The 24,543-nt window shown below is 45.7% G+C and overlaps 3 protein-coding genes across 3 annotated transcripts; 1 reads left to right on the top strand and 2 right to left on the bottom strand.

Moving 5' to 3' along the window:
- Nucleotides 1–16,130: 16,130 nt before the first annotated feature.
- PtA15_3A890 (uncharacterized protein) lies at nucleotides 16,131–18,989 on the bottom strand (the record flags this gene model as incomplete). The annotated part of the gene is made up of 9 exons (XM_053167903.1): nucleotides 16,131–16,241; nucleotides 16,332–16,619; nucleotides 16,709–16,790; nucleotides 16,862–17,352; nucleotides 17,448–17,757; nucleotides 17,820–18,252; nucleotides 18,314–18,566; nucleotides 18,636–18,763; nucleotides 18,845–18,989. 9 exons carry the CDS (start codon nucleotides 18,987–18,989, stop codon nucleotides 16,131–16,133), a joined length of 2,241 nt encoding a protein of 746 aa, XP_053019074.1.
- Nucleotides 18,990–20,211: 1,222 nt separating this feature from the next.
- Nucleotides 20,212–21,443, top strand: PtA15_3A889 (uncharacterized protein; the record flags this gene model as incomplete). Its single annotated transcript, XM_053167901.1, has 5 exons — nucleotides 20,212–20,347; nucleotides 20,429–20,575; nucleotides 20,650–20,718; nucleotides 20,783–21,223; nucleotides 21,307–21,443. 5 exons carry the CDS (start codon nucleotides 20,212–20,214, stop codon nucleotides 21,441–21,443), a joined length of 930 nt encoding a protein of 309 aa, XP_053019073.1.
- Nucleotides 21,444–21,586: 143 nt separating this feature from the next.
- PtA15_3A888 (uncharacterized protein) lies at nucleotides 21,587–23,613 on the bottom strand (the record flags this gene model as incomplete). The annotated part of the gene is made up of 3 exons (XM_053167900.1): nucleotides 21,587–21,669; nucleotides 22,466–22,648; nucleotides 23,310–23,613. 3 exons carry the CDS (start codon nucleotides 23,611–23,613, stop codon nucleotides 21,587–21,589), a joined length of 570 nt encoding a protein of 189 aa, XP_053019072.1.
- Between the last annotated feature and the right edge of the window lie 930 nt (nucleotides 23,614–24,543).

Below are 24,543 nucleotides of genomic sequence, written 5' to 3'. Positions count from 1 at the left end.
TTCTTTATTGAGGATTTTTTTTTTTTTTTTTTTTTACTAATGTCATGCTTAAATTTTCTTTGTATGTCTTTTGATTTTTATTTTTAGATAAGGAGAAGGGAAAAGAGAAGGAGAAGGAGAAGGAGGAAAGTGAAATGGAAGAGGGTGATGTAGTGATAAAAGAAGAAGAGGTGAGCTTTTGATTTTTTTATTTAGTTATTTTATTTGAGGGTGTTTGAGGCTGATTTATATTGATTTATTTCTGGGCTGTTTATAGATTTTATTTTATTTTGTTTTTATGTTATTGTGTAAGAAGATGAGAAAGAGAAAAGAGAAGAGAAATGAATTGATTATTCCTTATTTATTGTTTTTACCTGGAGTGGTATTCCTTGACATGAGTTGCAGCAAACCTTCTGGCCAATTCTGTGCCATCCAATTCTTCCAAGATGTAAGATCCTCCTGGGTTTTGAGCCTTGATTCTGTAAGGGCCATTCCATTTATTTTCAAAGAGCTTGCCAAACTGAGAGTCCAAAGATTTGTTATACACTACTACTAATTGACCTTTCTTTAGTGGCTGCCTTGATGTTTTCTTCTTGTTCCAATAGTCCACAGAGTTCTTCCTGGAATCCATGAGCTGCTGGTGTGCTTGCTGCAAGATGGTATCCCTGTTTTCAAGCTGCTGAGTCCTAGCCAATAAAAGATCCTGAGTTGATTCTACCTTTGACCAATCCACTCCAAAGAAGGTTTCCAATTCTAAATCAATGGGTAAGATGGGGGGCTGTCCAAGAACTAGCTCATAAGGTGAGTAACCAGTTGATCTCTTGGTGGAAATTCTGTCTGCAAATAAAACTAAAGGTAAATAATTCCTCCACTTCTTGCCTTCTTTTCCACAGAGCTTGACCAAGGTATCCTTAATTGCCTGATGTCCTCTTTCTACCATACCATTTGCTTCAGGATAATAAGGAGTGGTGACTTTGATTTTGATTCCAGATTCCAGAAGGGATTTTTGAAATTGTTGTCCAAATTCAGAGCCTCCATCCACTGTGACTGACCAAGGGGCTCCATATCTGTAGATCCAGTTGTCCAAGAACCACTGAGAGATTTTCTTTGCCTGAATCTTTTCTAGTCCAACTGCCTCTAGCCATCCAGAAAGGTCATCTCTTGCAATTACCAGTTATTTCCATTTGCCAGCTTTGATGTGAACTGTATCCAAACTGACTCTTCCAAAGATGGTTGCTGCTCCTGTAGGTTTCTTGGGTTCCATTGGCAATTTTGAACTCCTCTTCTGGCAAGCTTCACAAGACTGGACCCACTTGGTAACACCTCTCTTGAGACCTGGCCACCAAAATCTGAGTTTAATTCTTCTGTAGGTTTCAGCAATACCTCTGTGGCCTAAGGATTCATGAAGGGAATTGAGGATGGATTTCTGAGCTGAAGGAGAGGTGACTACTATCTGGGAGAATGGTTTGTTGATCCTGTGCAAGACTCCATTGGAAAGGAAGAAGTTGGCTGATTTGTGCAAAATTTGCTTGAATTCCAGGCTGCTGCATCCTGGAGGTTTGTTCATGGTTGAAAGGTATTCCTGGAGGTGCTTCCAAATTCCTTGCTGCAAGTTACTTACCCCCTCCCCCAACTGAGCTGATGTCCCCAGAAGCAGGCCAAAAGAAGAATGTTTAGTTCCAAATCCAGGGTGAGGTTTGATCCAGGTTTCATCTTCATCAAAGCTAGGACAATCATCTTCATCAGAATCAGGGGTCTTCTTGAAAGTCCATCAGGTAAGGTGAAAGTTTTTCCAGGAGTGTGAACAAGGTCATAGGAGAATAACTGAATAAATCCAATCCATCTGTTCATAGGGGCATTGGGAAGTGAAGGGTTGTTGATCATTCCAATAAGGCACTGGGCATCCACTCTGAGTTGAAAATGTTGGCCCCAAAGTTTGGTTTGAAGTTTCTTGAGGATCTTGGCAACACCACAGAGTTCTAATTTGGATTGTGAGTACTTTGATTCCCTGGGTGAAAAGACTACTGACTCATATAACACAGGCCTATCCAATCCATCAGAATCATGTTGAGTGAGTACAGCACCTGCAGCAATAACACTAGAGTCCACTGAGAGCTTGATTAAGCCAGCATTAGGTCCATAGTCCAACTTCTTCAGGGTGATGTCAGTTCCAACAATCCTCTTGAGGTCTTCAAAGGCATCCTGGCAGTCTTCAGTCCAATCCCAAGAGGAGTCCTTCCTGGTGAGTCTTCTGAGTGGAGCAGTGATGGCTGAGTAATTTTTAATAAACATTCTAACATATACACAGATACCTAGGAATCCTCTGACATCTGAAGGAGTGGTGGGAGTTGGCCAGGTTTCAATTTTGTTGAGCTTCTTGATGGATATCCTTCTTCCTTCTTTACAAACCACATGACCAACCAGATCCAGAGCAGGTACACAGCAAGCAAACTTTTTCCCAGAGATAGTGAGTCCAGCTTCTTCAATCCTGAAAAGTATCCTCTCCAGAGTAATGGCATATTCATAGATAAATCTTCTGATATGGGGTTTGTCCTTTAGAGTTTCTCCATTGTAGTCAGAGGTTGGTCCTTTTATACCTCCATCATCCACAAAGATTCCCATATGTTGAGGTAATTCACCCTGGAGTATCCACATCATTTGGGCCTGGTAAACTGCAACTGAATTGGTGGCTCCTTGAGGCAATCTGGTGAGTTGAAATCTTCCAAGAGGTGTTTCAAAGGTGGTCAAAGGTCTGGATTCTGGAGCTAATTCTCTTTCATCATATCCTCCCATAATATCACCTAGTCCATAGCAAGCCCTTCCAGTGAATGATTCAATGAGTTCCTCTGTCTTTGGTGGTAGTCCAGCGTCTTTAATGGTGACTTTGTTGAGTTTCTGAAGGTCATGTACAATTCTAAGCTTACCATCCTGCTTCTTTACACAAAATATAGGGCTGGAATAACTGGAAAAGGATTGTTCATAGAGGCCAGTGCTGAGTCTTTCCCTTACCAATTCTATAACCTGGTCTTTGATGGGTGCAGGGATTGGAATTGGTTTCTGTTGCCAAGGTTCATGGGGAATGACTGGAATGATATAAGGTTGTCCATAGGTGTGTTTAAGAAGGCCTCTTTCTGTTTCTACAAAAGCCAAAGCACCTTGTCTAATCACAATTACCCATACCAGCAGGAGATATTCTTGAGGAGAGAGCCATCCAGGAGGTCCAAAGTTGATGAGGTCCAGCCTTTCTTGAGTAATCTTGGAGGTAGGAGTGAATGGTGGAGGAAAAGGGCTTAAAGGAGTGAGGTAAGGATCTCTTGAGAGTGGTGGCCTTGATAATGGGGGATTGAGAGATAATGGCATTGGTTGGTTTACTGGTTTTATTTTTTTTTGAGTTGATTTATACTTTGCTGAATGAGTGACTACAGTTTGTTGCTTTTGGTTGTTTTCCAGGGTTGCAGTTGTAGGGGAAGGGAACTGAAAACCTGGTCTCAATCTAAAAAATTTACCAGTCCAGAATTGGAAGGTATGCTGGTTTCCCACTTCTGATTACTGGGGAGTATGATTGGAACCAAAAAAGTCTGACCAGCTGAATCCATGATTGAAAGTGCTTCTCCTCTGGCTCCATTGTAGTTGATGTTAGCTGAGACATCCATCAAGAAAGGCTTTCCAATAATCATCTGAACTGGTCCTTTGGCTACCCAGAAATGAACTGTCCTGACTACTTTCCCAATGGTTACCTCCACATCTTCAGAAATTCCAGGTATATCAGTAAGGTGACCTCCAATTCCTTTGAGCTTCATAGATTTAGCAGTGAGTACTAATCCAAGTTTTTGTGCAAGAGTTTCAGGAATAATGTTGACCAGAGAGCCAGTGTCCAATAGTGCTTGATGTTTCTTTCCTCCAATAGTGATGGTGATGTATCCAAGGGGGCAGGAGTAGTGAGTAGTGGGTGGCTCCTGTGCTGGTTCTTCTTCATCCTCCATGTCTGTGAAGTTTGCTGATTTGACACCATCCAATGGGACCCTTCTGTTGGTTATCTTTTTCCTGATACAGTCAGTAACTCCTGGTGATATAGCAAAGATTTCTCCAAAGGCCAACTCCATCTTTCCTGCAGTCAACATCCTACTAGCCACTTCTTCTTCAATTCCTGGGTATTCCTTGGCCAGAGTCTTCTCAAAGTAGGTCTTCTTAACCGGTTTGTCCTTAGGTGCAGTGGTTGATTCCTTATCCTTATCCTGGAATCTGACTTGAGGGGAGTTTTTAGAAGCAGGAGTTTTGGAAGCACTAGGAGTAGGGGGCTGGGCCATGTGAAGTAGGTCCTCTGTATCCATGTCCATTAGGTCCTGTTTTTCCTTTCTGATCCTTTTGTCTGACTTGACTGGTTCCTCTTCATCCTGATCTTTAGAGTTGTTTCTGGTCCTCTTTCCAAGGTCTGCTTCATAACTGTGGGAGTGATAGTAGGCTGGGTCCTCCTCTAGTTGGCCAAAAGAAGATGTGAGCTTAGTTTTAGAGTAATCTTCCACTGGGGTTCTGATTGGTCTGCTTGGAATCCATGGAATAACTGATTTGTCTGGAAGTTTGTAATCTCTTCCATCCTTGATAACAGCACCACTAGACATGTCCTGGGCAAGTTGAGAGCAGCTGTTGGTTCCGTGGGTTTCCTGATGACAATAATAGCATTTGAATGGCCAGGTACTAGCAGGTTTGTCCATGTGGGGAGGTAGTCCTTTGCCAGCAGTGAGAGATGCAAATTGTTTGGTAAGGAGTTCCACTTGTTTGTCCAGAGAAGTAGAAGCAGTAGGAGCAGCTCCCTGAGTAGCAGGTGTGGGTTTGGAGGTCCTAGGTGAGTTTTCCAAAGTGAATTTCTCTTCTGCCCTCCATTCAGTCCTTCTGTTGACCACTGATCTTGAGTAAACTTCCTGGTGAATGTAGGTAAGAAGAGTTTCAGTGTCTGGCAAGATATCACCTCCATCCTTTGAGGCTAGCATTTGATTGTCCTTCATCAAACTCCTAGTAACCCTTTGATCCAGATCCTTGTGAAGAGTTTCCAAAAGAAGGTGTCTGAATTCCTCCAGGCTGGTACTGTACCCCATTCTTACCAAGTAGTGAGTGATGGTTTCAAACTTGTTTCTGAATGTGTTGAAGGTTTCCAAAGTGCTGATTCCTCCATCATGAGCAGATTTGTAGACTAGTTTCCTGAGATCCTCCCTGGTGTATCTGACCAATGGCTGAGAATTTCCAAACCTGGTGAGTAGCTGTTTCTTCAAGGTTTCCCAATCCAAGTTTTCATGGCCTGACATGTCTTCCACTTCATCCTTTAGGTCCAATCCTTTGATGAAAGCAATGATTTGTCCAGCCAGTTCCTTAGAGTTAGCACCATCATCTCTTCCAGCACTTTCATACCTTCTAATAAAATTCTCCACAGGCATGTTGGTTCCATCAAAGAAGAGCTCCTTGTCCATGGGTTTAATCTTGACTCCTCTGCTGACTGGATCCTGGTACTTTGGCATGGCTGGTTCTCTGTTCAAGAAGTGGGTGTTGGACCTGGTAGAGTGAGTTGAATGATCCCTTTGGCGCTGGAATCTGGGAAAGCGGGGTGGTGAAACATTTAAATCCTCTGAATCATCTGATGGCTGATTGGTATCCCTGTACTCTGTGAATCTAGGAGCACTGGAAGTCTGAGGTCTAGGAGGAGTTCTGCAAGAACTGGAGTTGGCCTGTGGAATAGAAGAACCCTGTGGATCTGGAGCCTTGGAAGGAGCCTGAGGACCTGGACCAGTAGAAGAAGGTTGGTGACCTGGACCAGTGAGAGGAACCTGAGTCTGACCAGCATTGGAAGTGGTGGAGTCCTGAACTGCAGCAGTACTGGAAGGATCCACTGGAGGGTAAAGACTGGGGGCAAAATTGGTGTTGGGAGATCCTTGGGAAGACATGATTGAAGCAGGTAAGTTGAATCTGAATCTGGAGGTTGATAATGAAGGTGCTGATAGTGTTACTGTTGGTTAAAGTTGATTCTAAAAGCAGGGAGTTGGTTTATAAAAGGAGGAGTATGAGGAGTGTAGGTGAAGTAGTATGTAGCTGATGGTAAGAGTGTTACTAGAGCTGAGGATATCTGAAGTATAGAAAGGCCACTGTTGGGACACCACTTGTGGAACTACTCAAAGGGGAGAATAGAGCTTGGAAGGGAAATGGATAGCAACACTAGTACTAATGTAAGCTATGCAAGGGTGCTGATGAGGCTGCCTTCCTGAATAATGCTGAGGGGATGAGAGTAACACTAAGAAAAAGAAAGAAAAGGTGTGGCTGATTTCTACTTGATCTTAGGAGCTAGTACTATGAGCTGACTACTGACTACTGAGGGTGAGAGGGTTGGAGCAGTGATGGAAGAGGGGAAAGCAATGGCAATGGTTCAATAGCAATGGGTTGAGGAGCAACTGCAATGGTATCAATGAGCAATAGGTGATGAGTGATTTCTAGTATAATTTCTGTATATAATCTCTGCATAAATCTTCCCTTGGCTGGCTAGAGTACAAGTGAGGGGGGGAAGGACAGTTCTTATAAGAAGGAAGGATGAGCACAGACAATGAGGAATTCTGGCTATGGGAATGAAGGTTGTACAAATGGGGAAAGTGATGTGAACATAGTAACAACTTGTAATGATGAGCACTACTGAAAGGGGTAAGCACAGATCCAATGATGTAATATCTACAATAGGTATAGTACATAATGAGTAATGTATGTAAAGGGTTTAGTATGTGAGAATATATATGTAAAAGGAATGTAATGTAATGATTCAAGTAAGTTACTAATGAAATGAGTATTGTAACTAATGAAGACTGTAGGTTTTCTGTAAGTCTTATATCCTCTATAACTACTGAACCATTGAAGATAAGGGTATACTATGTATGAGTGACTATAGGTGAAATTTGGCGTAGAATCTGAATATGCAATAATAATTAGGTATTTGTGAAGGGTTATAGGGAAATGGGTAATGTAATGATGAATATATGTAAAGGAAAGCAATAAAAATACTGCTTATGGTTTGGAATGGAGCACCACAGCAACCACAACTCCCACCCAGACCAGCACCAACACTTCAAAAGACCCCCAAACCAGCCGACCCCCCAACGCTAACCAACCTCATCCAACGCCGTACCATCACCCGTCACCAACCCCTCTCACGGTGACAGACTTATTGCCCATCACAGGCTTCAAGGTTCCTGTCCCAACTCAAGCAAGTATCCCCCAAACCTGGGACTTCGACGAGATGATGGTGGGATCATACCACCTAGGGGCTCCCGTCATATTCAACAATGCCGCGATCCCCGACCTGGGCTTCACATCTTTCTTTGAAAGGAACCTCCTGGCGTTCCGAGCGCCGCTCCCCCTCACCATATTCAACAAAGTCTGGCAAGACCGGGCGCTGGCACATCAAGCTGAGAAGAGGATCATACAGTGGCTACCCCTACCCGTGCGAGTACACCCAGACCTACCAGGAGTGGTCTATCAAACACCAGGGATTCTACAACGCGGTGGCGAAAATACCCAAACATGTGAACTTGGCAATCTGGCTGATCGCTCACAAACGGAATGCGGACCAAATCATCAAGAGAGAATGCTTTATGACAGCCTTACGATACGGCATCCAGGTTAGAACCAACGCTCTAACACACCGGGTGACGATGCCAGATGGCTCCTTATCCGTTGCAAATATCTCCATGTATTGGAAGGAGATTGTCTTGACGCAACACGCAAAGGTGGTTTGGTTCGGGGAAGACGAGTACAAGGATAACCCATATGCGGTAGGAGGATGCAGGTTCGGATGGGATCCGATCACCGGCCAACCAACAGCCAAGAAAGAGGACCACGCGAGCAAGATCCCGCTTCACCTCCAACAACCTGCGGCTAAAGGCACGGCCCACTTGGCACAACTGGGTCCCGAGACACCAAAAGGTCCTAGCGGGTCCAAAGGCCAGCAACCAAAGCAGGGGAGCTTCAAAGGCGGTCGGTGGGGCACAAGCCACGACGATCGAGACGACGGAGACGCATACGGAGGCAGAGGTGGCAATTGAGGCGGGGCTGGGAATGGCGGTGGAGGAGGAAATGGAGGTAACGGGTCTGGCAAGTGGTACAATAAGGGGAAGACTTATTAGCTAGCAGGATTCCTTAAATTGTTTCTCTTTTCCGAAAGGGGGGCACTAAGAGGATCATCAGCAGAGGCCTCACCCCCCTAGTTTACTTTGTTTCCTGGGTATCAACCAGTGTGCAATACAAACACCCCTTTTTGTGACTAATCATGTGAGCAACGGGGCCCTAACAATGTTGAAATATGTACTCCAGCAGTGTGATTGCCATAAAAAAAGAGTCCGCAGTGAGCACACCTTTAGAGCCGAGGCAAGTCCCTAACTCGTCGCCGAGACCGGTTTCTGGTGAGAGCGAGAGCAGCTGGCCAACAGTCGTGTCGTGTGAGATGGATGTTGGAGCTTGGGAAGCAGCTCTCAAAGCGGCAGGCCTACTACCAGAGTTGCAGGACGTGCTGGAGGGTTTCTGCAAGGGATTCGACCAAGGAATACCCAAACATAGGTTGACAGGGGATCTAACCTATTACACCCCACCAAACCACACCTCAGCGCTTCTGGCAAAAAGCAAAATCGAGGAGTCGATTCAGAAAGAACTTAAAGCCAAACGGATGTTTGGACCTTTCACGTACAAGCAAGTGGCCGAGTGTTTCCCATTCTTCCGCACGAACCCACTAGGGGCAGTGATAAACGGCGATGGCTTGCTCAGACCAATCAATTATCTCTCTTTCCCTCACGGTAGAGCCGAGATCCCTTTGGTGAATTCCTTCGTAGACGCAAAGAACTTTCAGACAACATGGGACGACTTTAATGTTGTGGCAAACTTCATTAAAGACCTGAAGTATCCAGTCCTGACTGGGAAAAGGTGTACCGCCAGATACCCACGGCCCCGGACCAATGGCCCTATCTAATGGTACAAGACTTTAACGGCGGCCTACTTCTAGATACATGAATCACCTTTGGAGGCGTTGCTGGATGCGGCTCCTTCGGCAGGCCATCGGATGCGTTGAAGAAGGTCATGCTAGCAGAATTCAATGTGGTGAATATCTTCCGATGGGTGGACGATAACCTCTCCATAAAGAAGGTCAGCTCCCCAACCCTGATGACAGATGTGGTGAAACAATCAGACAAGCTAGGGGTGAAAACCAACACCACAAAATACTCCACGTTTTTAGAAGAACAGAAGTATGTTGGTTTCATTTGGAATGGGACCAAGAAAACTGTGAGACTCCCGGATGAAAAACTCGCAAAATGTATTTGGCAAGTTCAGCACTTCCTTGAAATAGGCGCAAATTTCTCGTACGGCAAGGTCGAGGTCATTGCTGGACACCTAAACCACGTATCATACATCTTACGGCAGCTCCGATGTTTCCTTTGCGGCATATACCGGTGGCTGATGGATTGGGTCCACAAAGAGAAAAGGTGGCCTATCCCAAAGGACGCTGAGAAAGATCTGCACAAGTGGCTAACAACTCTCAAGGATTTCACGCCGACCAGACTGATCCCGCGACAAGAGCCAACAGAGGTCGGATGGGTGGGTGATGCCTTGACCGGCTACGGCATTGGGGTACTAATAGGAAAACACTGGGTGCAGTTTTGCTTACAATCCATGGTCGTCCTCGACAGAGGACTAGAAGAAGGTCCCAAAGAGGAAGAACGGATTGCCAGGCTAGAGACGGTAGCTGTCCGACTAGGCCTATTAATGCTTCTGAAACTCGGCGCCAGGAAGGGGAAAACATTCATAGTGTGGACGGATAACACCACAACAGAAAATGTGGTCCTAAAACGGAAGTCGAAGGACCGCTTTGTCAACAACGAGTGGAAGAAGATACAGAAAGTCCTGATCAAACAGCAGATTAACCTGGTCGCGAAACAGGTAGTATCCGCAGAAAACCGCGCGGACACACTATCTAGGGGTCAACGGCAAGGCCATAGGAACCGAGATCAACTAAGGATTGAGGTCCCAAGGGACCTAGAAGAGCTGATCACGCAGATAACGGAAGCAGATTGAAGGGAAAAAACAGTAATAGGTGGTAGTTAGGTGCAATGCATACTAACCGTCACAGAGTTGCGCTAAGAAAAACTTCCCCAGATGCACTCCAAGAGCCTAGAGTGGTAGGCTGGCCTCAGACAAGGAGCTTAGAAGGGATCAAGGGTCATCCAGGTCTGAGCTGGCTCCAGGCCCCTGGAGTTTTGGGACGGGCTCAGACCTTTCGGCTAAGAGCTCCTAATGAGGAGCTACACTACACCACCCGTTGAAGGGGTGCAAGGGCTCCTCCCTACTCACTATTTCTTCTCCCTTGGGTCACAAGACCCTAAGGGCAAGAAGACACAGAGGAGGAGGAAGAGGAAGGAGCCTCTTCCCTTTATCCCATACCGGGGTGACTTGAGGGTAGAGAAGATACTCCCGGGTCATCCTAGACATAGCCAAGGAAACCAAAAGGTTCCATCCCGCCATGGAAGACACGTGTGTCACCAATAGTGGCCAAAGGGTCATCCCTGGCTCTCATTGCCGCCTAGGAAGTGTCAGTAGACTGGATTAGTAGGAAATCCCCCAAATTAGACCCACAGTAGCACACCCATTTCCTGGGGTTTCCTACGGCCAAGAATTTTACCATTTGCCTTTCAGAGGCTTATATTCCCACTGTGAAATTTTGAGGGGCTTTGGGGCACTGTAGCTAAGGCTTTGGCGGATTTCCTTAGTAGGAAATCCACCAAATTAGACCCACAGTAGCACACCCCTTTCCTGGGGTGTGCCAATGCTGTCAAGCTCATCAGGTGCTATTCAGAGTGCTTTATGGCTGCTGTAAAATTTTTGGGGGCTCTAGTTGCCCCAGTGCGGAGGTATAAATTTTTCTTTATTTTGCATCATTTTTTGTGAAATTAAAATTCCGACTCCCATTCTGGATAGCGGAATTAATTTTCCAACTCCCAAAATGCGCGCAGGTCGAAATTTGGTCCCGCGGACCAGGGAAGGACGTCCTGAGGTGGTCCGCAAGACGTAAACAACTTTTGGGAGTCGATTTATTAATTCTTGGGAGTCAATTTTTCAACTCCCTATTATTATTACGCAATCACCTTTTATTGTGATGTGGGTCGTATTAAATTACTCTTGATGCATGTATCACAGCAGGGTTTTCTTCTTAGAGTTTTGGGTCTGCCTAGATGGTTCGGGCCTCTCTAGGAGGAGACGCGCAATGGATAATTGATCCATAACGCGCGCCCTCTGAAAAAATGTACAGCTAAAAGAGGCACATAAATCCTACATGGACCCATTCTCATTCTTCACTACAACCATTTGTGACTTGTGCTTGTACTACTTGATCATGAATCCTACCACATCCATACCCTAAGACCTCTTGGAATCAACCATACTCATTTGGCATACCAATGAAACCACCCCTTTGTCCGTCAAGTTGATCACTAGATTGAAAGCGACGGCCACGGCCAGTTTATCTGCAATGTCAACCCCCTCCCCCCCTACAAAGCTGCAACGCCTACTGTGCTTGCTTCAAATAACCCAGTCATCTAGACAAAGACCAATGCCACTTGTTATGTTATCCCGTAGGGGAGACATGATGATGAATTACATAACATGATAAATTTACAGACCAGGGCCGATGTACACTTCAAACACTTCCAGATATCCTGAGTGGGATATCCAGCAAGAAATCCAGGATACCCTGTATCCCAAAGCACACTCCGTAATAGGAGTGTGCCAAAGCACACTCTGTAATAGGAGTGTGCCAAAGCACACTCTGTAATAGGAGTGTGCCAAAGCACACTCTGTAATAGGAGTGTGCCAAAGCACACTCCGTAAGAGGAGTGTGCCAAAGCACACTCTGTAATAGGAGTGTGCCAAAGCACACTCTGTAATAGGAGTGTGCCAAAGCACACTCCGTAATAGGAGTGTGCCAAAGCACACTCTGTAATAGGAGTGTGCCAAAGCACACTCCGTAATAGGAGTGTGCCAAAGCACACTCCGTAATAGGAGTGTGCCAAAGCACACTCTGTAATAGGAGTGTGCCAAAGCACACTCCGTAATAGGAGTGTGCCAAAGCACACTGATCTGTAATAGGAGTGTGCCAAAGCACACTCCGTAATAGGAGTGTGCCAAAGCACACTCCGTAATAGGAGTGTGCCAAAGCACACTCCGTAATAGGAGTGTGCCAAAGCACACTCCGTAATTATAGGAGTGTGCCAAAGCACACTCCGTAATAGGAGTGTGCCAAAGCACACTCCGTAATAGGAGTGTGCCAAAGCACACTCCGTGATAGGAGTGTGCCAAAGCACACTCCGTAATAGGATGCTTTGGGATACAAGGTATCCTGTATTTCTTACTGGATATCCCACTCAGGATATCTGGTGGTGGTTGAAGTGAAGCCCAGTTCGACCCCATAACCAATCCACAATTCTAGGCCGGGGGAAGCCTCTAGCCTAGCTCACGTGTGCGCGGGGGCTAGGCTACAAGACCCGCTTTACAATGTCCTCATGTGCACAGACCTGCACTTCCGGTAACAGAGCATGAATGTGAACCCCAAGCCCCGTAGGGGATTGGGATTTGTTTTCCCCCCTTGAGCTTGACTTCATCAACAAAAGTCTTCACACTACCCATTTCAATATTTTCTTTCTTCACTAATCACACAGAGGACCTCCTTGGGACTCAAGCAATAAGGCTGTTCCCCAAAAGCGGGGTTTGGCTCATTCCCCAGGGTCCGGGGCATCGGGATGGGCCTTAAAAATGCCCCGAACCCTGGGGCATATAGTGTTATTTTGCGCAAGGAGGATTCCTTTGGGGGTGGTGTCTTTTCTTTTGGATTTTGTGTTTTTTTTTGGCATTACAATGGCCATATGTAGCATATACAGGTTTATTTTAATGAAACAAGTTGAGAAGCACAAGCAAGAACCCCAAGGAAACGGGTGTAGGCACTGATAAAAGATGAAAGGATGTTACAAGGGGCCATTGAAAGCCTGGTACCATCCCTTGAGACACAAAAGGTGCTTTATGTTCCTTGGTTTGAGGGCGGATTGCTGCCAGGAGACAATTTGTTGGCCCTTGGAGAATACACGCTTGGAAGCCGCGCTTGTTGCCGGGATTGACAGGTATTTACGAGCCATTTTCAACAGGATAGGATAAGTCTTGTTTCGAACAGCCAATAGGCGAGGATCTTAGTGCCTTGCGGTTCGGGATACTCCTTGAAGTAGCGACTGATTTCAGAATCGATCCCCTCAATGGGTGCGGGTTGATGATAAAAGGCAGTTGGAAAGAAGTTGGAGCCTGATCCAGAGGCTGGGCATTGTTTTTGGGTTGCTAGCAGACTCGGCCGTCCCGTCTTGTTGACGCTCCCACTAATTTTCAACTTAGAATGTTATCTTTCAGCGGTGTCGCAGCTATGGGTGATAAGTCTGACACAAATATCTGCAGGATAGTAACACTTTCAGAATTAAACCGTGGGGATAGTGAACAAGGCTAGGATTTATATTGGAACTGTTCTTCCAATGGTTGAGTTTGGTCGGATAATCGGGAAGATAAAAGGAAAGTTTTTTATTTTTTATTTTTTTCTTTTGTTATATTTAGTTGATTGATTATTTATATGTTGATTTTGTTTCTTTATGTTGGAGGTTCAGTGGAGCTATAACGAGAAATTTTATTTGTTGATTGGTTGTGTATGGCTTTCAGGGTTTACGGGAAAAGGAAAGGAGTATGTAAGTCTGAGAAGAGCTCGCTGGCTGACTACTATGTTCAATGGTTTGGTATTATTTGTCAAAGGTTACTCGTCTGAATGCCGGCTACTGATATCTGGGGAATGTGGAGGTGTTATTGGCTTGCCGGTTGACTACTGGGGTTAACGGTGTCGGAAGAGTTAATACTTGTCAAGGCCGGCTACGGGTGTATGATAAAGATTTTTAGAACAATTCAAGGCAAGAGGCTCATAACCTGTTGGAGGTAGAGCTCAAGGAATCAATGATTTCATTACACACATATGGAATGACTCTAAATAGTATCTACAAGAGTATGTGACAGGCCACGTAGTCGAGGTCACTGTACATGTCATCTACATGTACCAACAAGGCTGAGCTCCTTTTTGCAGGCACATCAGTGGTATTGAGTGGCTGCGACTTGTTGGATGTCCCCCCGGTGCAGGCCTCTTCTTTTGTGGTATACCCCTTCGTCACCTGCAAGTAGTTAGCTGAAGCACCAGGAAAAATAAGTAGTCACCTGATGGCAAGTGACATGACACAGCTTTGTTTTCAGCTCCAACACTGCTCCAATGCTGCTCCTCCCCAACAGCACATCTAGGGCTTGCATGACAGGTGTCAGGATCAAAGCACTCAATGTGACAAAACCAGATGATGCTTGGCTTTGGCCCTGGCTCAGCTGATGCTCAGCTTTTACCCTGGCTCAGCTGATGCTCAGTTTTTGCACTGGCCCAGCTGATGCTCAGCTTTGGCATCGGCCACCTGATGATCATCTTTGACCCTGGCACAGCTGATGCTCAGCCTTGGACGTGGCTCAGCTGAGGCTCAGCTTTGGCCCTAGCCTAGCTGATTTTCAGCTCTGGTCCTTTCCAAGCTAATTCCCATGTTTTTCCCTGGCCTGGCTCAGCTGACACTCAGCAAGCTGAGCATCAGCTGGCCAGCTGGCCCAGGACTGGATCAAAGCTGAGCATCAGCTGGAACAGAACTAGGAAAAGGCTGAGCAAAGACTTGTACAAAGCTGAGCATCAGCTGTGCCAGGACTAGTACAAAGCTGAGCATCAGCTGGGCAAGGACTGGTGAAAATTTTTTATTCCAATTCTGAGAGTGAGCTGCATGAAAAAGCTGAGTATGAGCTGAGCAAAAAAGCTGAGTATGAGCTGGGTACCAAAGCTGAGTATCAGCTGGACAGAACTGAGGATCAGTTGGGCTCATCAAAAACTGAACAGGACCTCCTTGGTAAATTTTGGAAGTTGAGGAGGCAGTTGGGAGATTGGGGCAGATAGTGGATAGATATTGGATAGATGTTGGGTAGCTGGCTGGAGCTGGTGTGATGTCACTTGTCATCAACTAACTATTTTATTTTCCTGGTGAAGTGCTAAGTAGACTGGCAAAGAAGAAGGCCTCAGGGCCTGATCGCATTCCCAATGAAATCCTCTCCATATGCCCGACAGAGCTGGCTGACACTCTTGCTACCCTTTTCAACAGATGCATAAGCAAGGACCGGTTTCCTGCTGCCTGGCACATCGCCACCACAGTCATTATCAGGAAGTTTGCAAAAGCAGATTACAAAAACCCAGGGTGTACCAGTGTGGTAGACGGAAAAGTGGAAAAATAAAAATAAAAATTCTATGCCACATAATTACTCATACTAGGCCTCAAGATACCATCAAATGGATTCTACGGCCAATTTTACCCCTAGTCACCACTGGAAGCGTCACTGGAGCCCCTCTGGATTGGAACCTACACACCCTTGGACAAGGGACACCCATTGCACGTTCAGCACACCCAGTCACCAGCCTGTCACAAGCCTCAAGTCAAGGATCACACACTACAAACTTTTATTATTTCGCCCAAAAAAAAAATAAAAAAAAAAGTGGGTAAAATAATGGTAAAAAAAAATAAAAAAAACATATTATTAGGATCCAATTTTTTCCCTTTGTATTTCACATCCTCCATCGACAGAAATTTACACACTCCACTTGTGTCTCAAATACATGTTGGTGTCTTGTTTCTTTGTGGCTCTATATTTCACCTTTCTCAGTTTCATTTTTTTTTGGTTTCCTATGACATGCAATTTCATCTTTTTGTTCTCTTCATTATCATACTCTTGGCTTCATTTGGCGCACATCATAAATATTGATATCATAAATAGATACATATTAAAAGCATAACTATGTGCAAGTTGAAAATATTGTTATATACAAGTGAGAAACATTAACATATATATACAAGTTCAGAAAAAAAAACATATTCAAATTTACCCCGAAGATTTATGAAAATATCATAACTATGTGCAATTTGAAAATCAGGCTATATACAAATTTATAAACATTAACGCATCTATATAAGCTGAGAGAATACGCATGGGCCGATTTACCGGAACGATCTTTTAATTTGATTTAAGATGGATTTGATAGGGAAGTCGGACGAGGTGTTAACTTCGAGTGAGTTGAGAAAAACAGGGTCTTGGAGTTGAAGCCAATCCTGGTCAAAGCAAACATGATTCATTTTTTTTGGCGGAGGGAAGGAGCTTTGTGGCGCGTTTTCCGGGCGGCGTCGGGTCCGTGGACGAACCCCTTTGGCAGATGTGAGATGTCCTCCTTTCTTTCTGTCGCGGTACTCATCCAGAGCGACAAAGGCTTCCGTCAATGCTTGACTGCGCCATGGAAGCCGCCGAACTTTGCAAAACTTCTTCGTGTGTCTTTTCGTACCAGCTGAAACCCTTCTTGAAGTACTGGCGACAGGGGCGGCCGACAGTGCTTCGTCGTCTGTTTCGTCGTCACTGCAAGCATTTTTGATAACCGGGAGAAAGTGATTCAAGCCCCCAATCTCTATAGCAGATTCTAGGCGAGCGGCTTTAAGCTTTGTGATTTTATTATAATCAGCATGAGAAGAAAATACTCAATCAGTTGATGGACTATGAATAGCGACAAATGCCAAAAAAAAAATACATTTGTTCGTCGAGCATTTCTTTTTACAATGTTGGTATTCTTTGTCTGCTCATCTGGTGTCCAACTATTCGCGGCCCTGACCCTAAATTCATCCAACAATATTTTAGCTGAATCGGGCTCAATCCGGCCAGTGGATCCAGACAAATGACTTACTTTCGCGCATAACGTTCCTTGACATAAGTTGTGAGATGATAAAGAACTACACCTGGGTCTTTTTCCTCAGGCCGAAGCCCGTCGTACTCGTCGCATTCTGCTAAGCAAACAAAAATGTCCTTGGCCAGATTTAAACAAAGTCGATTTTCTGGCGCAGATAATGCTAAATTGAAGTCAAAACGGAATCGCCGCATCCCTTTTTCTTTCATCATGTCATGCATGATCTTCAGCTGTTCTTGGGAGGCGGAGACATGCCCAGGACCTCCGGTACGACGATACGGAAAATGAGGATCTGAAATGTCTTCACTGCTATTGGAATTCGTCTCGGAGGCTTCGGAGTCGGAGTGAGTATCAGGTTCGGGGTTGTCTCGTGTTGATGCGGCAACGCCTCGCAGCCAACTTTTTTTCTCGCGAGCAGTAGGGGGAGGGGGGGGTAAAATTGCACCCTCAGGCAAGCCAAAGAGAGATTCAAACAGAAGACCTATAAGTTTCTTTATATCCGGAATATAAAATGGAGAATTAACAAAAACCAGCCTTGGATTGCGGGTTGCAATTGGCAATCATGCAAAGAAATATTTAGGCATACTTTAAACTTTCCAGAACGAGAGACAGTGGATGGGTCGATGGTCGAAGTTTGTTTTTCACGGGTCCTTCGTGTGGCTTGGTGGTCTACTTTATCGTGCAAGCCGTCCAGTTTTTCCATGATGTCTCGATAGTTTTCAGCGGCAGATGCGATGTCGTCTTGAATCAGTGATAATTTTTCGGTATGTACCTGCAAAATCCGAAGAATGTCGGTCTGGGTCGCTTGGCTCCACAGATTTGCGGGTGGAGGATGGCGTTGATTGTTATCTTGGGGGGTAACACGGTTGCCTGACTCATTTGGGGATGGATCGTTCCTGTACAATCAATCCCAAATGAATTTCACTAATTAACGAAGTGTACAGTTTTAAAATCGTACCTATCAGTCATTGGAGCATCTGAAGTTTGAGGCATTGGCAAAGGTATGGCCGGAACAATTTCGTCATAATCGTCTGGGAGTGTACCTCGGGGAGTAGCTTCACTTGATATTTGAAGGTCTGAGAGGGCATTGCTCGAAAAATTGATGTTGATGGTACTTTGATTTGGAACTCGGTTGGTACAAGAAGGAACTTGGTTGGGACGGCAGACCGGAGTTTCGAGTTGAATCAGATCTGTTTCTCTTGATCCAGAGGCTTTAGGCGTCTGAAGTTCCGGATCGGAGTGGTTGATTGGATCAGCGCTTGAGCTACGGCGTTGGTGCTGTGGATCTGATTCGATCGGTTGATGTTGGTTAGGTTCAAGTGGCAAATCGTTGGGTTGATGTTGACTAGGTTCAGTTGGCAAGGTCGGTTCCAGCGGCGGCAGCTGATGGACTGGACTCATGAAGGATCAGTAATTGAGTTCCACGTGTGACAAGCTTATAGCGTGACTTACTGGTTAAGGCGTAAGCAATACAAAGTTGGACTAATTGGGTCTTGCTTTGACCTGCCACGCTACATCCGATGCGCGTAAGAACCTTTGCTAAATCGGCCTCAGATACTCGACTGAATTGAAGCTGAGTCTTGTCAGCCTGAGTGAGTTCGGCGATGGGTATGGAAAATCCCCAGGGGAAAGTGACAACAGGCGGCGCTGTACATGAAGAACTCTGAGTGAAATCAAAACTTGTTGTCGATGCCGCATTCCGATCCTTATCCCGGGGACAATGAGTGAGACGTTTTGGAGAGCGGCCCCGACGCGGCCGCCTAGGAGGGCGTACTTCCTCTTCTTCGTCACTCTCAACGACTAGCACTTTCCTTTTCCGGCCTTTTGCTCCGACTGGGGGTGGAGGTGACTGGGTGACTCGGTTTTGCTTTGCTCGCCAAGGGGTCCGCAATCGAGAAGATGCTGTCATACAGAATTACGGTGAAACACTTCAGTTTAATTATGAACTCTTGCAAAAAGCTTAAACCACTTCAGGACATCTACAATCATCGTTCTCCTGCTGCCCCAAAACATCAGTTGATTCAGGGGCGAAATTTCTTCCAGATCGTGTCCGGCGTGAGGTGACTTGACCCCCTAATCTGGGTGGGGAAGGTTGAAGTTTTTTCCGAGCCTGGCCTCTAGGTGGCATAATAATTATTAGCAAGTCGAATAAATCAACAAACTCTAGTAGAATCAATCAAAGTAGTCAAGTTAAATGTAGCGAAGTCAAATAAATTGACGCAGGAAATTCAAATCAATCAACGCGGGAAAGTCGAATCAGTCGACGCAGGAGAATCAGGACAATCAACGCAATCAATTCGAATCATTCAAAGTGGTAAACAAGACTAAGATTGAGGTGGAGGGGACGACGTACTATGTCAATAATCTCCGCAATGAAGAGAAGAAGAAAGGGCAGCTGTCATGAGAGGTGGTGAGGCGAACAAAGAGATTGGCAAATGATTTTGCTACGTCACACGGAAACCGACGACCACACCAGTAAATCCGATGCAACTGGCCCTGCTTTCTGATAGGGAGGAGAGCTGTGTATGAGTCAGTCAGCCGGGTTGAAGGCAGGCAATATTTGAAAGGGGAACATTCTTTACCGTTTTTTCTGTGGCAGGTACTTGCACGGTGTTGGACATTGTACCATCATAGCTCCCGCTGTCCGTCGGCCTCTAGATAGGCCGGTAAGTGGATTTAGAATACCAGTTGTTTCAGTGGTTGCGCCGGCGGCTTGTGACAATGGAAGCAAAAATACCTGTGTCAGCCGGCCTTTACGTGGCAGAATAACTGCCAAGGTCAATTCAGGAAGGATCACGTGGAGAAGTAGACGTACATACGTTATAATTAGTTGTCCAACGCTCTTTGTAGGTTGAATGGGGCTCTCTTGAAGTCGTTGCGGCTCGAGCTGGTGTAAGTTTAACCCAAGAAGGGAGATTGGGACGCAGAGATCGGGATTCTGACCTGGCCAACGCTTGTACATACATACTACATAGGCATATCTAATAGGATTTATGTACAGCCAATTATAATTGGATAATTAACCTTTGAGTCTACAGCCAAACACTTCAAGGATTCCGATCACCTACCCAACAACGCTACAAGCTCAAAAAATTGGCGTACATATGTAGTAAGATGGTACAAAGGCAAGTTGGCATTTCATTGATCAGGCGTCTCAGACTCTCTTACCAAGAAATCCGTATTTATTGCACTGATCGATGATTCGACTTACAGGATTTTTCAACCAATTCTGTCCACCCACCATTTCGACCCCGCTTGTACTGCTTACCCTCGTCTGTTCTGCTTGCTCCTTACCCTCGCCTGTTGCTCGCTGCTCCCCATCTGATACTTGCTCGTCGTTATCGTTGATAATGAGTGACACCAACTCGAACGCGCACACTCATTACAGCCTTGCTAACGAACCGGGGGATGATGACTGGGTACCTGGCTCGGAGTTTGGCTCGGATTCTAGTCGTGAACCTTCCCCTGTCTCAATGATCAACCCAAGTAAGTCGTATGAAGATTTTGATCACACCGTATAGATATTGAAAGATGTTGATTTTTTTGCCTTTCTAATGTGATGTCCAGATGAGAACCTGCCAGTGGCACGACGCTTACATTTGATAGAAACTCGTCTTGAAAGTGTCATTGGTTTTCCCGAGGGCTTCGCCATCCAAGACCTGCCGGGATTGGGAGGCCGCATAACTGAACTGGAAAGAAATCATGTCAGACTCGGCAAGTTTCATCCAATGGCTTTCATTCGAACATATATTGATACTTACTATTTCTTTTGCTTGGTTTATATATAGCTACCAAGGTGGAAAAAATCCCGTTGAGATATCGGATAAAGCAATTAGAGGTTTCACTTGAAAATCTAGGTAAGTTGCTCGGAAAGTTATGGATGAGTCATCCGCCTGCTGATCAATTTTTTTGGCTCGTTAGAACGAACCAATCTCTTGCATAGAAGAATTGCCGACCTTGAAGCATACGTGAGGAACCACATATCGGGCGGCGGGGCGATGGTTTCTAGTGGAATTAATGGTGTGGCTGGACCACCAGCAGCGGCTCATCCGAATGAAGGTGTGGTCCAAGTCGGCCCAGAAATCAGGGAAGCGGCGGATCCTAATGATAGTGCGGTTCAAGTCGGCCCGGCATCTGGAAATGCGGCAGATTTAAATGGCAGTGTGGTTCAAGTCAACGATGAACCAGCGGCCGCGGCGAATTCGAATGGAAATGCGGTGCATGCCGGCCATGCCCGCGCAGGGACGGGTAATTTGACTGGGCAAGTACTTCGAGTCGGTCATGGGGCAGCATGGGCAGTAGGTCGTAGATTTGCACCTTGGCCATTGGACGACGTGGGGAGAGATGTGCCGGTCACCGAGTGTAAGTTGATTTTTAATCTTTCTATGCTTGTCTAAACTTGAGACAAGCGGGCAGCTGGCTGATTCTTGATTGTTTGTGTAAAGGCCCCGGGTCCAATTCAGATGGGAGTGTGGTTCAAGTCATCTATGAACCAGCGGCCGCGGCGATTTCGAATGGAAGTGCAGCTCATGTCGGCCATGGACCAGCAGGGGCGTGTAATTTGACTGGAGAAGTCCTTTGAGTTGGTCTTGAAGCTGCAAGGGTGGTAGGTCCCAGATTGGCTCCTTTCCCATTCGAGGACCTGGTAAGAGACGTGCCATTCACCGAGGGTAAGATCTTTTTGAATCTATCAGTGTATCTTTCCAACTTGATAAAAGTGGGCTGTTACATAGCTGATTTCGATTGTTTGTGCAAATTAGGTCCCCGGCCCGACGAGCCCATGAGATCTCCATCTGGGTCAGGCAGAGCTGACGAAATGGAAGTGGCATCGGAAGGAGAAATCATCAGCGAGACCAGAAAAAGGAGTGTAACGGATCAAGGCATTGAAACCCACGGTGGGAAACGACCGAAACTTGAGTAAGGATTTGTGGGCGCTTTGCTTTTTTTGGCTGTTTATGTGGCTTGTCTCAAGAGGTCTTTCATTTTTTGGAACTTGTGATTATTTTATTGTCGTTCTGTACATAATCAGTTATATAAAGGATGATACACGACAAACTACGCGCCAAAAAAGATAAAAAACCCGTTTGTAAATAGCAGTCAATTTTTGATGATGGAAAGAAAAAACAAATGTCTACTCGCGATCAAGTGAGACTAGTGCAGTCGTTGGAATGTTTATACTAGGAACAAGCTCGCCCGCTGCATATTCAATCCAAGCACAATGTGAGACAACATCGTTAATGTTAATGATGAACTCGTCATCTTTTATTGGGAGACGGAGATAAAGTTGAATTTGAGGTTGTTGGAGCTGAGAAAAAATGTCATCAATTGACGGGGGTAAAGGTGGTAATGGCTTGATCTTTACCCATGTCTCAGAGATTTGCTCTTTATTAGTACTTGTTCTGACATGTGTGAAAATAGTTTGAATACGTGCAAAGTGAAGAAGTTTTGGATATTTAGGATCCACAGCAATGATGCTGTTGTTTGGATTGGCCTCCCACGTAGAAAAAGTGACGTTCTTGTGGAAGAAATGCTGATGAATCTGACATCGAGAAGTTAAAGTGGCGGTGCGTTTTTTGTCGGTCTCACTCATGCGAATCCACTCACTGGCCACGACCCAACTCCTAGTATGTGACTTGGCATTGAGGTAATCGGCTAGTTTTTGAGAGTCTTGACTGCTCAGTTTTTGTTCATGGATGGGATCAACGGAATGCTTGGGAGTGTACGCTTTGGGATTGTCGAGATCTTTGAGTGAATTGATCTTTGAACGGAGGGACTCGGGAAACAATTCTGGTGTATCAAGCATGGCGCGCAAATTACCTGCGCGGCAGAAACCTTTCAAAAACGTGATTTCAAGCTGGCCTATTTTCAAAAGACCGAGATGAATCAGCGTCAAAAAGGACTCTTCAAATGTTAGGTCCAATTGATTTAGCCTTACCAATGCGGTTATTATGGCTGGATTGTAAGACCTCACCCATCAGTCTTTCCATAGGAAATGACCACCATGCCCGAACAGGCCCAAATCGCGCAAGACATTCTGGAAGATGCATCGCCATGTGATGATTTGGCGCCAGTTTGGCGTAAGGAAATATAACCAACGACCCACTGAGATATTCTTTGAGGTGTTCTGAAAAGAGCTTGATGCGCGCAGGTGTCATTGAGCGTTTCAAGGCAAGATTGACCGCGGAAACAAGATGCGCAAAATTTCGCAAAAGTGACATGTGCACACGATTGCGTCCGTACCACACTTTCATCATGATGAGCGGCAACTGCATCACGAAAAGATGACGCCATTCATCGGCTTTTAGCTTCCCATTAGCCGCCTTGCCTAGCACGGGAATTGCACGCTTGATCCAGGTCGGATAGTGTATTCGAGGAAGCAGAGAATTGATTATATTTAGCATGGCCGAATCAAATATGTGGTCTTCTTCGGATCCGGCTATCCATTCACCCGACACAGCTAAAGTCGAAGGGTCTCCATCCCAGTCAAAGTCACTAGAAGCTGTATTGCTGCCGAAGTTGTGTTCACAAAGCCGGAATGTCCCAGGAGGGGCGGAGTTGGGTTGGTGTGCCCCTGGAGCGTGAGGATGAATGTGATCTTCTGCATCTTCTTTGCTAGAAGCGGATTCTTCGTCGTTAGAAGCGGATTCTTCGTCGCTAGAAGCGGAGTCCTCGGAGTCTTCTTCGCTAGAATATTCGTCCTCTTCGTCGAAAGTCTCGGATTCGCGGGATTCTGAGAGAGCCTCCTCGTCCATCTCTGCTATTTCCGTGGCTGGGATGTCTCTCCGCCCAAATTCATAATTTTCATTGACTTCCTTGTCGGACATCCGCCAAAAGCGCTTACAGTGCCATTGAAATAAGCCAAGAAGGAGATTATGCATTGCATCGACTGTTTGGTACTCGGTGGGCTTCCAGTATGGTAATTCGGTCAAAACCGAGTAGCGGATTCCGTGTTTTTTAAAGATTTTTTTCCGATCTTCAGGTGTACTAGCGTCGCGGTAGGCATGGGCCCATTTGATGTGATGAGCTGAAGATCGAGGTTTCCAAGAGTCCATGATCAAGTTGTTTATTAAAGTCTTTGATATTTCACAAAAAGAACACATGAATTTATTTGCGCTGTGGCTTGCCAGACCCAGAGCGCGACGCAAGGCGGGAAGATCTGCAAAGCACGGTACCAGCGCCGCATATATGTGTCGTCCTTGTGGATACCGATGTGTGGACGACAATGAGAGACCAGATGACCACAAATTTTGAAGTTGTCGGACTATTGGATTAAGTATCCAGTTGGTTTGCGTCAAGCTTGGTTCTTTGGGCCCTGGAGCAATCCCTACCAAAAAGATATTTTCCGGTTGATAACGCATCTGGTAAGGAAGTGACAGGCAAACAAGAACCATAAACGTGATTGAGGCGGATTTTCCGGCGCTCTTGTTGCCGTAAGGGTTAATGGCGTCAATAAACAGGCCAAAGACCAGGTTACCAGTCTGACTAGTGAACGGTTTCCCATCAGGGCCTTCAAATTCTCGCCATATTGATGAACCGTGAATGTCTGAAACCCTATCCGGGACGTCCGTCGAGTTAGAAGCTTCAGCGAGTGGAGTTAGTGACTTATCAAGGGCATCTTCGATCCCAGGCCGATTCAGGAAGCGTGCAATCCAGGCATGAAGAGACTGATAGGCAAACTGTCG

The sequence above is a fragment of the Puccinia triticina genome, chromosome 3A (assembly GCF_026914185.1).
Source record: "Puccinia triticina chromosome 3A, complete sequence".
Lineage (NCBI taxonomy): Eukaryota > Fungi > Basidiomycota > Pucciniomycetes > Pucciniales > Pucciniaceae > Puccinia > Puccinia triticina.
Note: the sequence above shows the minus strand (reverse complement) of the source record. Positions and strands in the feature narration are given on the sequence as shown.